This window comes from Eptesicus fuscus, chromosome 3 (genome assembly GCF_027574615.1).
Source record: "Eptesicus fuscus isolate TK198812 chromosome 3, DD_ASM_mEF_20220401, whole genome shotgun sequence".
Taxonomy (NCBI): domain Eukaryota; kingdom Metazoa; phylum Chordata; class Mammalia; order Chiroptera; family Vespertilionidae; genus Eptesicus; species Eptesicus fuscus.
Genome location: NC_072475.1, coordinates 113,190,137 through 113,203,504, shown reverse-complemented (window position 1 = coordinate 113,203,504; position 13,368 = coordinate 113,190,137). Strand labels below are relative to the sequence as shown.

The 13,368-nt window shown below is 42.2% G+C and overlaps 1 protein-coding gene across 1 annotated transcript in view; it reads right to left on the bottom strand.

The window, feature by feature from the left end:
- The window catches only part of SLC9A9 (solute carrier family 9 member A9), a 421,347-nt gene that overhangs the window by 73,958 nt on the left and 334,021 nt on the right, over positions 1 to 13,368 (bottom strand). Inside the window, 1 exon segment of the mRNA XM_054710390.1 lies at positions 1,196 to 1,219. Coding sequence (XP_054566365.1) covers positions 1,196 to 1,219 — 24 coding nt within the window.

Genomic DNA, 13,368 nt, shown 5'->3' with positions numbered 1-13,368 from the left:
AGTAAGAATATATGCATCCCTATAGTCATAGCAGCATTATTTACAACTAGAGGCCCGGTGCATGGCATTCATGCACTTGGGGGGGGGAGGAGGGGTGTCCCTCAACATAGCCTGTACCCTTTCCAATCTGGGACCTCTCGGGGGATGTCTGACTGCCGGTTTAGGCCTTATCCCTCTCACAATCCAGGACTGTTGGCTCCTAACCACTTGCCTGCCTGCCTGCCTGATTGCCCCTAACTGCTTCTGCCTGCCAGACTGATCGCCCCCAACTGCCTTCCCCTGCTGGCCATCTTGTGGCAGCCATCTTGTGGTAGCCATCTTGCGGTGGCCATCTTGTGATGATGTGGGGGAAGCCATCTTGTGATTACATGGGGGTGGCCATCTTGTGATGATGTGAGGGCATCGCACGAGGGCACGAGGGCCACTTAGGCTTTTATTAGTATAGATAGCTAAGATCTGGAAACAGCCCAAGTGTCCATCTGTATATGAGTAGATAAAAACTCTGTGGTACATTTACAGAATGGAACACTATGTGGCTATAAAAAAGAAAGATCTCTTACCCTTTGTGACAGCATAGAAGGACCTGGAGAGTATTATGCCAAATGACAGGACCTCAGTCCTTCCCTGCCCTGTGTTTTTCTAGAGTCTAGAACTTTGGCTGCTCATTAGAATCACTTAGATACAGTTTTAAAAGTTTTTCAGCACAGGTTCCATTAGGGGTTTGTAAAAGCTCCTCAAATGCTTCTGAAGTGCGCCAGGGTTGAGAATGCCTGCTCTGGTGGCTTTACTGCAGGATGCTGCCCAAGCTTTCCACTGCTGTCCACACTGCAGCTGCTGCCTCCTGCAATCCTAGGATTGCCTCACTCCTTGGGAGCACCTGTTATTTCTGCCACTGGCCCTCTAACCTCCATTTCTGCCTGCATCCTGGTCTCAGCCACTTATCTCTCTCTTTACCCAGCAGGGGAGGACTTCATTTTTTCCTGTCCAGTTCTTTTAGAGATGGCTCCTTAGTAGAGTTACTTGTACACCTGTTCAAATTCTTTCAAGTTTACTACCCAGTATTCTGGGAAGACAGGAGGGTCTCAACAGAGGAGCAATGCTGTCCTCCCCACACCAAATTTTACCAATTACATTTCTCCTCAGAGTGCAGCCATGCCAGAAGGTGGGTGGTTTTGGAGGGCCATATTATTCTCACATGGTCCACAAAAGGATACTGACCCTCAGCTATAGGGAATACCTTCCCATTTATAGGAATTTCCCTCTTAAAGGCTTAATTATTCCCCCTGTGTCTGACTTCTTTCATTAGCCCTTTCCACACATATATCACCGCATGCCTGAATGTCAAGTATAGATAAAATTCAAGCTTCTTCTCTTGGGTTTCCTGGACCTTGAGCAAAACAGAAATTAGAGTGAGATGTCTGTGGACATGCTGGAGTCTTTAGCCCAGAATGAAGTGAAGACCCTCAAAGAATGTTGTGGATATTCCTGCCATTACATGAAACATTCATTAGGGCCCAAGGAGGAAGAAATGTTCCCTTAAAATTACATTACTTTTCCCTGGAAGGTCAGATGGTCTCAAACTCTTTTAGTGTCTCCTATAATTGGATGAAGCAAAAGACCCCTGTAGACCACCTGCCCCCAATTGATACTATAAAAACAAGCCAAAACCCAAACAATAAATGAGCACAAAAGAGTAGGTAGAATCATTAATTTAAGTCATATATGAGTATAGACAGTGTCATATAATTGAATCACCAGTCTGCAGATCACAACTTGAGAACTTGCACAAGGGCATAAAAAGTGAAGATACAGTTTACCTTGTGCCCCAGGGAAGAACCAGGGCTGCTCAAAGAACTTTGCCTCAATCATCTAGAAACCTGCTGTGCCCAAACTCAGAATACTGAAACACAGCTGTTCTGGAACCTTCCTTGGCTGACTATTTCCAGATGGTCAATTATCTTTCACCTTGGCCCTGTGATGGAGGCCCTGTGCTGCTATCAGAGCAGCATCTTCACAAAGGAAAATGCAGCTGCGGTATGAAGTCATAGTTCTGGGAACCCAAATAACCACATCTCAATAACCACATTTCTACAGATCTATGGGGATGGGAAGAGTTGTGTAAACTCAGTTACCGACATGACTGAGAAAGAAGGTTAGAAATTCTTTCCCAACAGAAGAATTCCTTTATTTTCAGTTTCAATTCCTTTACGTTCCTCTAGTTTATCTTTGAAATTTTAATCTGAATGGAGCCAGGCACAGTACAAATGGGAAAATATATATGTTTTCAAACACAGTATTTATTATTATTATTATTATTATTATTATTATTATTATTATTATTTGGACAGCTTGGAACCAGTGAAAAAATGCATCAGAAACAGCTTGTTATCTGGGCATTCATTGTTAAAGCAGGTCCATTAAAGAGATATTCTCTTCTTCCTTAAGAAAATATCAGTCACTGCTGACTCCAATTGAGTTCTTTCTCAGTGTAACCCAGAACAATTGCGTTAAGTGACTTTCCTAAAACCAAACTCTTATTCTCGCTTATTAGAGTTCCCTCTCAGGTACTGTATTCAGCACTCTATATTATATCTATACTAATGGGATTCTTTGATTTTTGAACTGAGCCTCCACAGGCAATTCAATTTCTCTCCTGAAGAAACTGCATAAAGGCCCAGGATTTCATTAAGCCCACATGCTGCATCTTTCCAGATGATGGAGGAAATGGCATCTTCAAATTTGGAACATTCCTAACGAACACACAATCCAGCACACACATTCAGCCTTGGTGTTTTCTGTGCTGCATCTATAAAATATAATTAAAACAAGTAGAAAAAAAATACAATAATTTCCATTTATCAATTAAAAATACCATTATGAAACTGAAGCTTTTTGTACCTGCACCTCTCAATAGGGTGATAAACTGAAATGGCTATTCAAGGGGCTTATGCTCTTGCCATTCTTAGAATTTTTAAGGTAATAATGAGCCAGCATCTGTCCTAAATGTCATAAAATGAGGGACCAGGCCAGCTAATCTCTTAAATCCTGGTCAGCTAGTTTTCCACCATGCACTGAATCAGACTCATACATGGAAGGACATGCATCAAATATATTTCTATGTTAATATTCAAGCATTAATGATGGTTAGTGTTGATTTTTTTTTTGTTTGTTTGTTTTGTTTTTGTTTTTTGGAAAGGTGATAGCAATGAGAGAAAAAAGAGTTATACAAAGAGTTGGGAAAGAGGAGGAAAGAGAGAGAGAATCTTCTCAGTGGGGCTGAGGCCCTTCATAGTGAAAAATAACACAAGGTCATTATTTTGTGGAAAATATAATAAAGAAATTAAATTTTTAAAAATGCTGAATTAAATAAGTATACTTTCTCGGGGTTTTGGAAAATGAAAAAGACAAAAATTAAGAGAAGGCTTTGGAATCTTATTGGCAAGAAATCTAAAGGTGAATTAACATGGGCCACAAAGATAGTGCCTGCTGGGTGGAGATGAAGAAACTGGTCCTGCTAGGTGACTTTGATGCAGAGCCTACTATATGGTGATGAGAAAGCAGAAGAAAACAACAATAATAATACTAATTATTTTTAGCTACATGGAAGATGGATGAATCTTAAAGAAACAGAAAAACAACAGTTCCAAAATGGAATGAAATATCTGTCACAAGATGAAGAGGTGAAAAGAACAGAGGTGTGATTGCACCAATACTTTGGTGGAAGAAGGAAAGACATTCTTGTTCTCCCTCCTAAGACTCCTTTGGGTCAGCGTTAAAGCTGAGAAAGGAAAAGAAGAGCAAGGGGAGGAGTGGTGGTCAGTGAGGACAAAGTTACTTGAGTTAATCAGCCTCTGTTAAAGGGGACAGGAAAGAAGTAGAGAAGTCCAAGGAGAGGAAGAAGAATCCTATATAATAAAAGGCTAATATGCAAATTGTCCTCTCGAGTTTGACCTACTGGGAGTTTGACTGCTTGCTATGAAGTGCACTGACCACCAGGGGGCAGTGTGGAATGAAGGAAGGCCCCGGCCAGCAGCCAGCAGCCAGGGGAAGAAAGGCCCAGATTGGCTCTGATTGCCAGTCAGGCCTAGGGATCCTACCTATACATGGATTTCGTGTACCAGGTCTCTAGTGATAGTGATTAAAGGGAAAGGAACAAATCAGAGAAAACATGAGTAGAATGAGTAAATAAATCCAACTGTTTTTTAAAATGATCAGTATAATATGCATTTATACTTTAAAAGGGGGAAATATATACACAGAATTTTCTATAGGAAAGATCTATATCCAAATATATGAAAAAGACATTAAAATAATAATGGGTTATGATGTACAACTCTATTCTTTGTGTGACCTTCTTAATTTCTCTAAGCCTTGCAAAATTTAACTAATATTAGTCTTTAAAACATGGACTTTTGATAAATATTAATTGGTATGTTTATATGAAAATATATTTGTAGTACCTGGCACAATATAATGTTCTACAATTTATGTTATTAAAATTTTTCTAAATATCAAAGAATAGATGGCTTACAGGAAAAGTAAAGTTGGCTGAAGAGGTAGAAAGCCTAAATATTAAATCATATAAGAAATTAAAACGATTATCAAAAAATTACTTCTAAAAATGGCACCAGGCTCCACAGTAGTTTGAAAATATGTCCACAACTCTTCTCCCTTCAAGAGGTGGAGCTTAACCTCTTTCCATTAAGTGTGAACTGGCTTCAGTGACTCACTTCTAATAATCTGGCAGAAGGGTGTGACTTCAGAGACTAGAGAGAGACTGTTAATAAAGGCATTGCTACTTTCTCTCTCTGGTTTCACTCACTCGGGGGAAAGTAAGCTCTTACATCATAAGGATACCCAAACAGCCCCCACAGAAGACACACAGTGCAGAACTGAGGCCACTGTCAGGGTCCAACTTGCAGTGGACTCTCTGGCCACTTGCCTTCAGGATACTGCAGCCTTACATAACAGATTGTCTGCCACTGCTAGAGAGACCCTGGGCCAGAAACCCCTAGCTAAGCTGAGGCTTCTGGGTTTGGTGCCCTTACAAACTAGATAAAATAAAAATTCTGTTGTGTTAAGCTACTAAGTTTTAGGGTAATTTGTTTCACAGTAATAAATAACTGATACACAAAGGGTTCTTTCAGAGGTGGGAATATGAAATTTTAGTCTGTCCAGGCTGGCCTCTCGGTTGGAGAACTAACTCTACCCCTCCAAGTCACCAGACTTCCTTGGCATTATGTTCCTCCAATAAAATTCTAGATTTAAAGTTTATCTTTGTAGTCCCATCTTGTTCTGAACTTCTTGGATTTTATGACAAAATTTTCAGCTACAATTATGTACTATGATAAATAAACAGATGTGTCGTTAAAATAGTAGCTTAGATTTAATTAAGAATTTACAGTACAATTACAGCTTTATCAGAAAAAAAAAATTACAAGAAAAAGTTTTAATAGAAAGCAGGGTTTATGTCTTGCTTAGCTCTATTTTTTCCTGGGCCTCAGAACCTACCATCTAGGAGGTACCTACTACTGAGGTTGCTGAATTTTCATTTGTGGTACCTACTATACTGCAAGTTGGTTGTGGAATAAGACTTCATAACTAGGGGTTCACAAGACCTTCATTCTTTCTGGGCACTGAAAGGACAGTGTGTTTTTGCAGGAGCTCCACTCTCATTAACATCTAAAATATAACACTTACTAGCTGAGCTGTAAATGTCCATTATCTACACTAATAAAAGAGAAAGATGCAAATTGACCATACTTTTGTGACACCCACCAGCCAATCAGAAGTGAGTAGGCAAATTAACCCAACATAGAGGGAGGGTTAATTTGCATACACAGGCACTGAGCACCCCGGGACCACACCACCCCAGCCACTCCAGGCCTCTGGGCAGCGTGGGAAGGCAGAAAGGCAGCTCTGGGCCAGAGCAAAGGCAGAAAGGCAGCTCTGGTCATAGTGAAGGCTGTGCAGGCAGCCAGGGAAAGGAAGGCCCATTCCTGCATGAATCTTTGTTTATCGGGCTGCTAGTACAATATAATGAGTTTCATTGGAAAGAATTCCAGGTTAGCTAAAAATAAATTTAAACACTTGCCATCATTTATAAATTCTACCCTTCCAGTATAGTATTTTTAAGGTACTCTGAATGAAGGAAAGAAGAAAAGTGGTAGAAATATTGACAAGAGAAATGTAATTAAAGGCAATTCTATGCTTTATAAAAATATCTTTTATCTCACTTCAGAAACCAGGAGACAGGGGCATTGTTGCCCATGACATTCTCGCTCCACTGTGCCTTGGAAGAGGTAACTGAGATTGAATGTGCTTGCTTTTATTAAAAGTGATGGAAAAATTGCTAAAAACCATAATAAAAAAACCACTGTAATGCAAATCAATAATGATGAACACACTGCAGGAAATAGAAGTAATGGAATTGTATTTGATCTTTCAATATCTCAGGATCACCTTAGACATGTGTTTGTGCAGGCAAATCATTACATTTAAATCAATGCATCATACCAGAATTAAATAAGACCATTAATTAGCATATATATTGTTTTACCTATTTTTTTAACCTGAAATGTTAATGGTTATAATTCATTTATTTATTCATCAAGCATTTGATAAACAAGTAAGTTCATCAAAACCAAATGGGAAATTTCCATAAACTTTTCATATAGGTCACAACATCCTAAGAGGTTAGACAGGACAAATATATGCCTGACAGATCTCAGGGGGATGAAGGGTGGAAGATGGAAAGAGATCAAAGAAAGAATATAGTATATGCATATATGCATAACCCACAGACACAGACAACATGTGGTGAGGGGCAGAGGCAGAGTGGAGGGAGTCAAAGGGTGGGCAAAATGGGGAACAGCTGTAATAGTCAAAAATTATGTATATACTAGAGGCCCGTTGCACGAAATTCATGCACGGGGGTGGGGGGTGTCCCTCAGCCAAGCCTGAAACCTCTTCAATCTAGGACCCCTCAAGGGATGTCCGACTGCCCATTTAGGCCCGATCCCACCAGGACTGCTGGCTCCCAACCGCTCGCCTGCCTGACTGCCTGATTTCCCCTAACCACTTCTGCCTACCAGACTGATCACCCCCTAATCACTCCCCTGCCAGCCTGATTGATGCCTACCTGTTCCCCTGCCAGCCCAATTGCCCTTAACTGCCCTCCCTTGCCAGCCTGGTTGCCCCTACTCTCCTCCCCTACAGGCCTGTTCTTCCCCAACTGCTCTCTCCTGCAGGCCTTGTCCCTCCCAACTGCCATCCCCTGCTGGCCCAGTCACCCCAACTGCACTCCTCGACACCCATAACTGCCCTCCCTTGCAAGCCTGGTTGGCCCTAACTGCCCTTCCCTGCTGGCCCGGTCACCCCTAACTGCCCTCCCTTGCCAGCCTGGTTGCCCCTAACTGCCCTCCCCTGTAGGCCTGGTCCCCCCCAACTGCCCTCTCTTGCATGCCTGGTCCCTCCCAACTGCCCTCCCCTGCTGGCCTGATCACCCACAACTGCCCTCCCCTGCTAGCCATCTTGTGGTGGCCATCTTGTGTCCACATGGGGGTGGCCATCTTGTGTGTTGGAGTGATGGTCAATTTGAATATTACCTCTTTATTATATAGGATATCTATATATCTATATCTATATCTATATCTATATCTATATCTATATCTATATCTATATCTATATCTATATCTATCTATCGATTGATAGATAGATAGATAGATAGATAGATAGATAGATATAGATATAGATATAGATATAGATATCCTAATATATAAAAACCCTGGGTCATAATGACCAGTAATGACTGGAGGCTGACCAACTGGAAGTCAGTGCTGGCCCTGCCCCCAAGCAAGCAGTAAGGGGCAATAAGGCAGGCAGAGGGGTTAGGGATGATCAGGTAGGCAGACCAGTGGTTAGGGGTGATTAGGTAGGCAGGCAAGTGGTTAGGGGAGATCAGGTAGGCAGACAGCTCCTGGCCACGCTGCTCCCCCCAAGCAAGCATTAGGGGCAATCAGGCAGGCAGGCAGAGTGGTTAGGGGTAATCAGGTAAGCAGACCAGTGGTTAGGGGTGATCAGGTAGGCAGATGGCCCCTTGCCAGGCTGGCCCCATCCCCAAGCAAGCATTAGGGGCAATCAGGCAGGCAGGTAGAGTAGTTAGGGGTGATCAGGTAGGCAGACCAGAGATTAGGGATGATCAGGTAGGCAGATGGCCCTTCACAAGGCTGGCCCCGCCCCCCCAACAAAGAAAGAGGGAGGCCCAGGCCAGCCAAGCCATTGCACCCCAGCCTGTCACCTGCGGAGGGAGGCCACTGGTGGCAGGGGAGGGGGGGCAGCGCTACACAGATGGCAAGCAGTGGCAGGGGTAGGGCCAGCTGCCTTCAGCCTGGGGAAGGAAAGCCTCGATAGGCCCTGATCTCAGGCCAAGCCTAGGGACCTTACCCAAGGGGTCCCGGATTGTGAGAGGGTGCAGGTCAGGCTAAGGGACCCCCCCCCAAGTGCACAAATTTTCATGCACCGGGCCTCTAATATATATATATATATATATATATATATATATATATATATATATATATACCCATACACACACACACACACACACACACACACACACACACACACACTAGTGGCCTGGTGCACGAAATTCATGCACGTTAAAAGGGGATTAATTAGAGGGAATATTTTAATATTGCTATTTGCCCTTTCTCTATAATAGAAGTGTCAGAAATGAAAGAAAATTAGTAAAATGTATATGAAAATCTTCCTCCTGTCAGAGTCTAGGGCATGCCGCAGGACCCAGAGTCAAGTCCCTGCCCACCTGTAGCACCACAAAATCTTGCGAGACCCATATCCAGCTGGCCCCACTCCCATTGGGTGAGATGCAGACCTGGCCGGCCCCACCCATGTCAAGCCCTGCTGGGTAGGGGGTGCAGCCTCAGTTCCCCCAGTGCATGCCATGTTTGGGGTACAGCTTCAGGTCCTCCAGCACACCCTCAGGTCCCCTGGCCTGGCACCAGGGAGGGCAGCACGGCCTGAGGTCCCTGTCAAGCCCCGCTGGGTGGGGGGTGCGGCCTGAGGTCCCCTGTCAAACCCTGCCAGGAGGGGGCATGGCCTGAGGTCCCCCAACCTGGTGCTGGGCGGGGGATGGGGCCTGAGGTCCCCTGTCAAGCCCCATTGGGCAGAGGGCGCAGCCTCAGGTCCTGTACCCCGGCCCAGTGCCATGCAGCCTCAGGTTCCTGCTGATTGCTTGTTAAGGCTCATTACAGGAACTTGGCCTCCACTGTGGGTGCAACCATCTTGTTATGGAAACTCAGCCTCCGCTGGAGCGCTGCCATATTTGTGATGGCATGATGGTCAATTTGCATATTCCCTCTTTATTACATAGGATATATACCCTACCTAATAAAATAGTAATATGCAAATTGACCCTATCTTCGCTACACCCATAAGCCATGCCCACCAGCCAATCAGGAGCAAATATACACATTAAACCAGCAAAGATGGCAGGGGGAGGGGGCAGCGCCCACTGCCAGTGGGATCCAAGCCATGGTGGTGGAATGGGGCAGGCGGTTCGCGCCGGCAGCCGGCTAACCAGGTCCCATGGACCAGGGCAGGCAGCATGGGTTAGCGTCCACACCCGCCTGCCCAGGTCAGCCATCACGGATCACGGACCAGGGCAGGGGGCGTGGGTTAGTGCCTGCCTGACCAGGTCCCCAATGGGGACTTGGAGTCTAGCATAACAAAAAGAATATTCAGCAAAAGCAGGAGACAATGTTTCATAAGTTCTCCCCCAGGTCACCACTGTTCTCTTATACATTTTAATTATCCCAGACTTTGCCTGATGGGATTTGATTTGAATTATGCCTGATAGGGATTACATGGCATGAATTGTAGGCTCATTCCTTTTGTGGTTGCCTGACTGAGAAAGGCCTTGGAATGAGAGAAGGCACTTTTATTTTCCTTTTTCATTCTATAGAGACTGAAGAATTACAGTTATATGAAGAAGTTAGTGAGAGAATGAAAGTCTCATGCTGTATTTTTCTGTAAGTTTTATCATGTGGACTATCAAAAACTTGGTGGGATCCTTTTCAAGAGGTGTTACAAAAATTATGTTGAAATTAACATTCAAGAGTAAAAGGAGAGAAGTGAGTGGTGGGTAAAGGAAAGAACTTTGTCCTAGAAACCAGATAGAAGCCACATAAACCTTCAGATTCTTACTCATTGTGCTTTGGAGGTATTAAAAGATAATTTTTTAAAAAGGTAAAATCATGACTTATAATCTGTATAGATAAAAGGCTAAGTGACCGACATTTGTCCATCCATCCGACCAACCGGTACATATGACGCACTGGAAATATAAAAATAAACTTTGACTCGCACACGTGCCATACATATAAAGCTCTCGCTGGCGCTAATTTGAATGTTGCATTTGGTGGGAAAGTTCTTTTCAGAGGGGATTTTTGTGCTGCCATGCTATACGATTGGCCATAGTACAAATAAGTTTTAAAGTACTGTAGTTTTTGGGGATGTTTCAGACAGTTGTCTCTTAAAACAAATATGAGATCAGAGGATTCTGCTTATAGTGAATGTTAGTAAAACTTGGAGATGGCAAACTTGATAGCAGTTTTCATTTAGGAATGTATATTATTGAAATTCCCCATGAAATGATTTTTAATGGATCTATTATTGAAGCCACCTTTGGAAATAGTATATCTATAGATAATATTAAAAATATACCTAAACGTGCAATTCTTTGTCCAAAACATGAACACGTTCAAAAATTAAATGAAGAAATTTTGGATATACTTGATGGAGATTTTCACACCTATTTGAGTGATGATTCCATTGACTCAACAGATGATGCTGAAAAGGAAAATTTTCCTATTGAATTTCTTAATAGTATTACTACTTCTGGAATGCTGTGTCATAAATTAAAATTGAAAGTGGGTGCAATCATCATGCTATTGAGAAATCTTAATAGTAAATGGGGTCTTTGTAATGGTACCAGATTTATTATCAAAAGATTGCGACCTAACATTATCAACATGAAGTTGTTGTTTGTTCATGTGTGTGTAAACATGTATGTATGCATGTGTGTGCACACTTCTGTGTGTATATCCCCTGATGCATTAGGAGCTCCTAAGAAAGAGAACCATGTCTAATTTGCCCTTGTCTCCCTGGCTCCCATCCTGCTTAATCTATACTTGACCCATGCTTGAACTGACAAGCTGGAAAGCTCTTCAGTCAGACTCTTGAGACTTAGTGGTAATATTGTAAGCTCTGTATTCACCACCCCAAGGTCACAGGAAGTCTGGCCAGTGTGTTTGGTGGCTAGAGCATCAGCTCATCCTGAAAGGTTGCAGGTTTAATTCCCAGTCAAGGGCATATACCTGGGTTTCAGGTTCTACCCTGGCCCTGGTCATTGCAGTGGGTGAAGGAGCCAACCAATCCATGTGTCTGTCATATTGTTATTTCTCTTCTCTCTTATTCTCTCTTCCCCCTCCCTTTCTCCCTTTCACTCTCTCTAAAAAGTCAATGGAAAAAATATCCTTGCTTGAGGTTTAACAATGATGACAAGAAAAAATGAAAGAAAGAAAAAGCCATTGCAACCACTTACTTAGTATCAGAGAGTTTTCTAGGAATTATAACCCAGCCCTCACTGAAATTTCTCATCCTAGTATGACTCGTCAGGCACTTTGGTTTTTAATCACTTTATCCTTGGAATTGATTTGACAACTTAATGAAAAGTTCTACCCAGTGATTTGTCTTCAAGGTCAATGGCATGGTTGCCTCTTGCAGAGGCCCAGACCAGGACCCAGGTTGGGGAGGAGCCTTCAACCATGGTACATGTCCTTGACTAGAATCAAACCTGGACCCTTCAGTCCTCAGGCTGATGCTCTACCCACTGAGCAAATGGGCTAGGACAAAATTATTTATTTTTTAATCCCAGCAATATTGGAATGTGAAAGAAATTACTTACAAAGAATAAAATGGGTGCTATATTTTACTATCGAATAGTTCAATGAATTCTTTCCCCCTTTAAAAAAGAAAGCAAACAAATCATAGCCATTGACCATAATGTTCTAAAATTAGAAATGAGTAAAATAGTATAGCTATGTAAACATATCCAGTAGGGAATTCTAGTCACACTCTTCTAAATAAAATTAAAATTGAAGATGAAATCAAATTTGAAAGTTTAGCTTATATAGAAATAAATAACAATAAGTGTATAGTAGATTCCTTATCAAAACCAATGGGATAAAGCAAAGGATTATTCAGAGGAAAGTTTATAATATTCATGTATTTTATCAGAAAAAAAATGGAAATAAATGGACTATTTATCATAAGAACCTAGAAAATATACATAAAAATGGACCTAAAGACAGTAGAATTAAAAACTTAATAAAGAAAAAAAAGTAGCCAAAGAGAAATTAAGATTGGTCTGTAACATTATGTAAAACTAGAGGCCCGGTGCACGAAATTCGTGCACTGGGGAGGGTGTCCCTCAGCCCAGCTTGCACCCTCTCTAACATGGGACCCCTTGGGGGATGTCCAACTGCAGGTTTAGGCCTGATCCCTGTGGAATCGGGCCTAAACCTGCAGTTGGACATCCCTCTCACAATCTGGGACCGCTGGCTCCTAACCGCTCACCTACCTGCCTGATTGCCCCCTAACTGCTCCCTTGCTGGCCTGATTGACACCTAACTGCTCCTCTGTGACCCTGATTGCCCCCAAATACCCTCCCCTGCTGGCGTGATCACCCCCAAGGCTTATATTAGTATAGATATAACCCTGCACAGAAAATTTTACTAACCCTGTTTTACAATAAGGGCTTGACGATTGAATCATTAGGACCAGACACCAAGATTTCCTTTCTTTGAATAGTGGAGGGAATACTTACCTTGTCTTTAAGTTGCCCAGAAATTAAAATGAGATAATGACTTAGAAAAGTATAAAAGCACCAATAAAGACAACTGTCTTTTTAATGAAGTGGTAAAATGAAAAACACTTTTTATTCTCCCCTTCCTTCCTTTACAGCTTTTATTTAAACTTTGAAATTTATAAAAATTTCACTCCAATTTTCATTTCTTTACATTCAACATTATTTTGTATTGGTTTCAGGTTTTATATTAGTTACAGAATAGTGGTTAGACAATCATATACTTACAAAGTGTTCCCCGATATTTCTAGTACCCACCTGGCATCATACCATCATTACAACACTACTGACTATATTCCCTATTTAAGTGACAATGGGTTTACAGGTTCCTTTCAGTCTTTCTTGTGTTGCTCAGTCCTTCCTTTTCTTTCTCACTTCTTCCCTCATTTTCTTTATATAGTATCTCAATTGGCCATCAAAGCTCA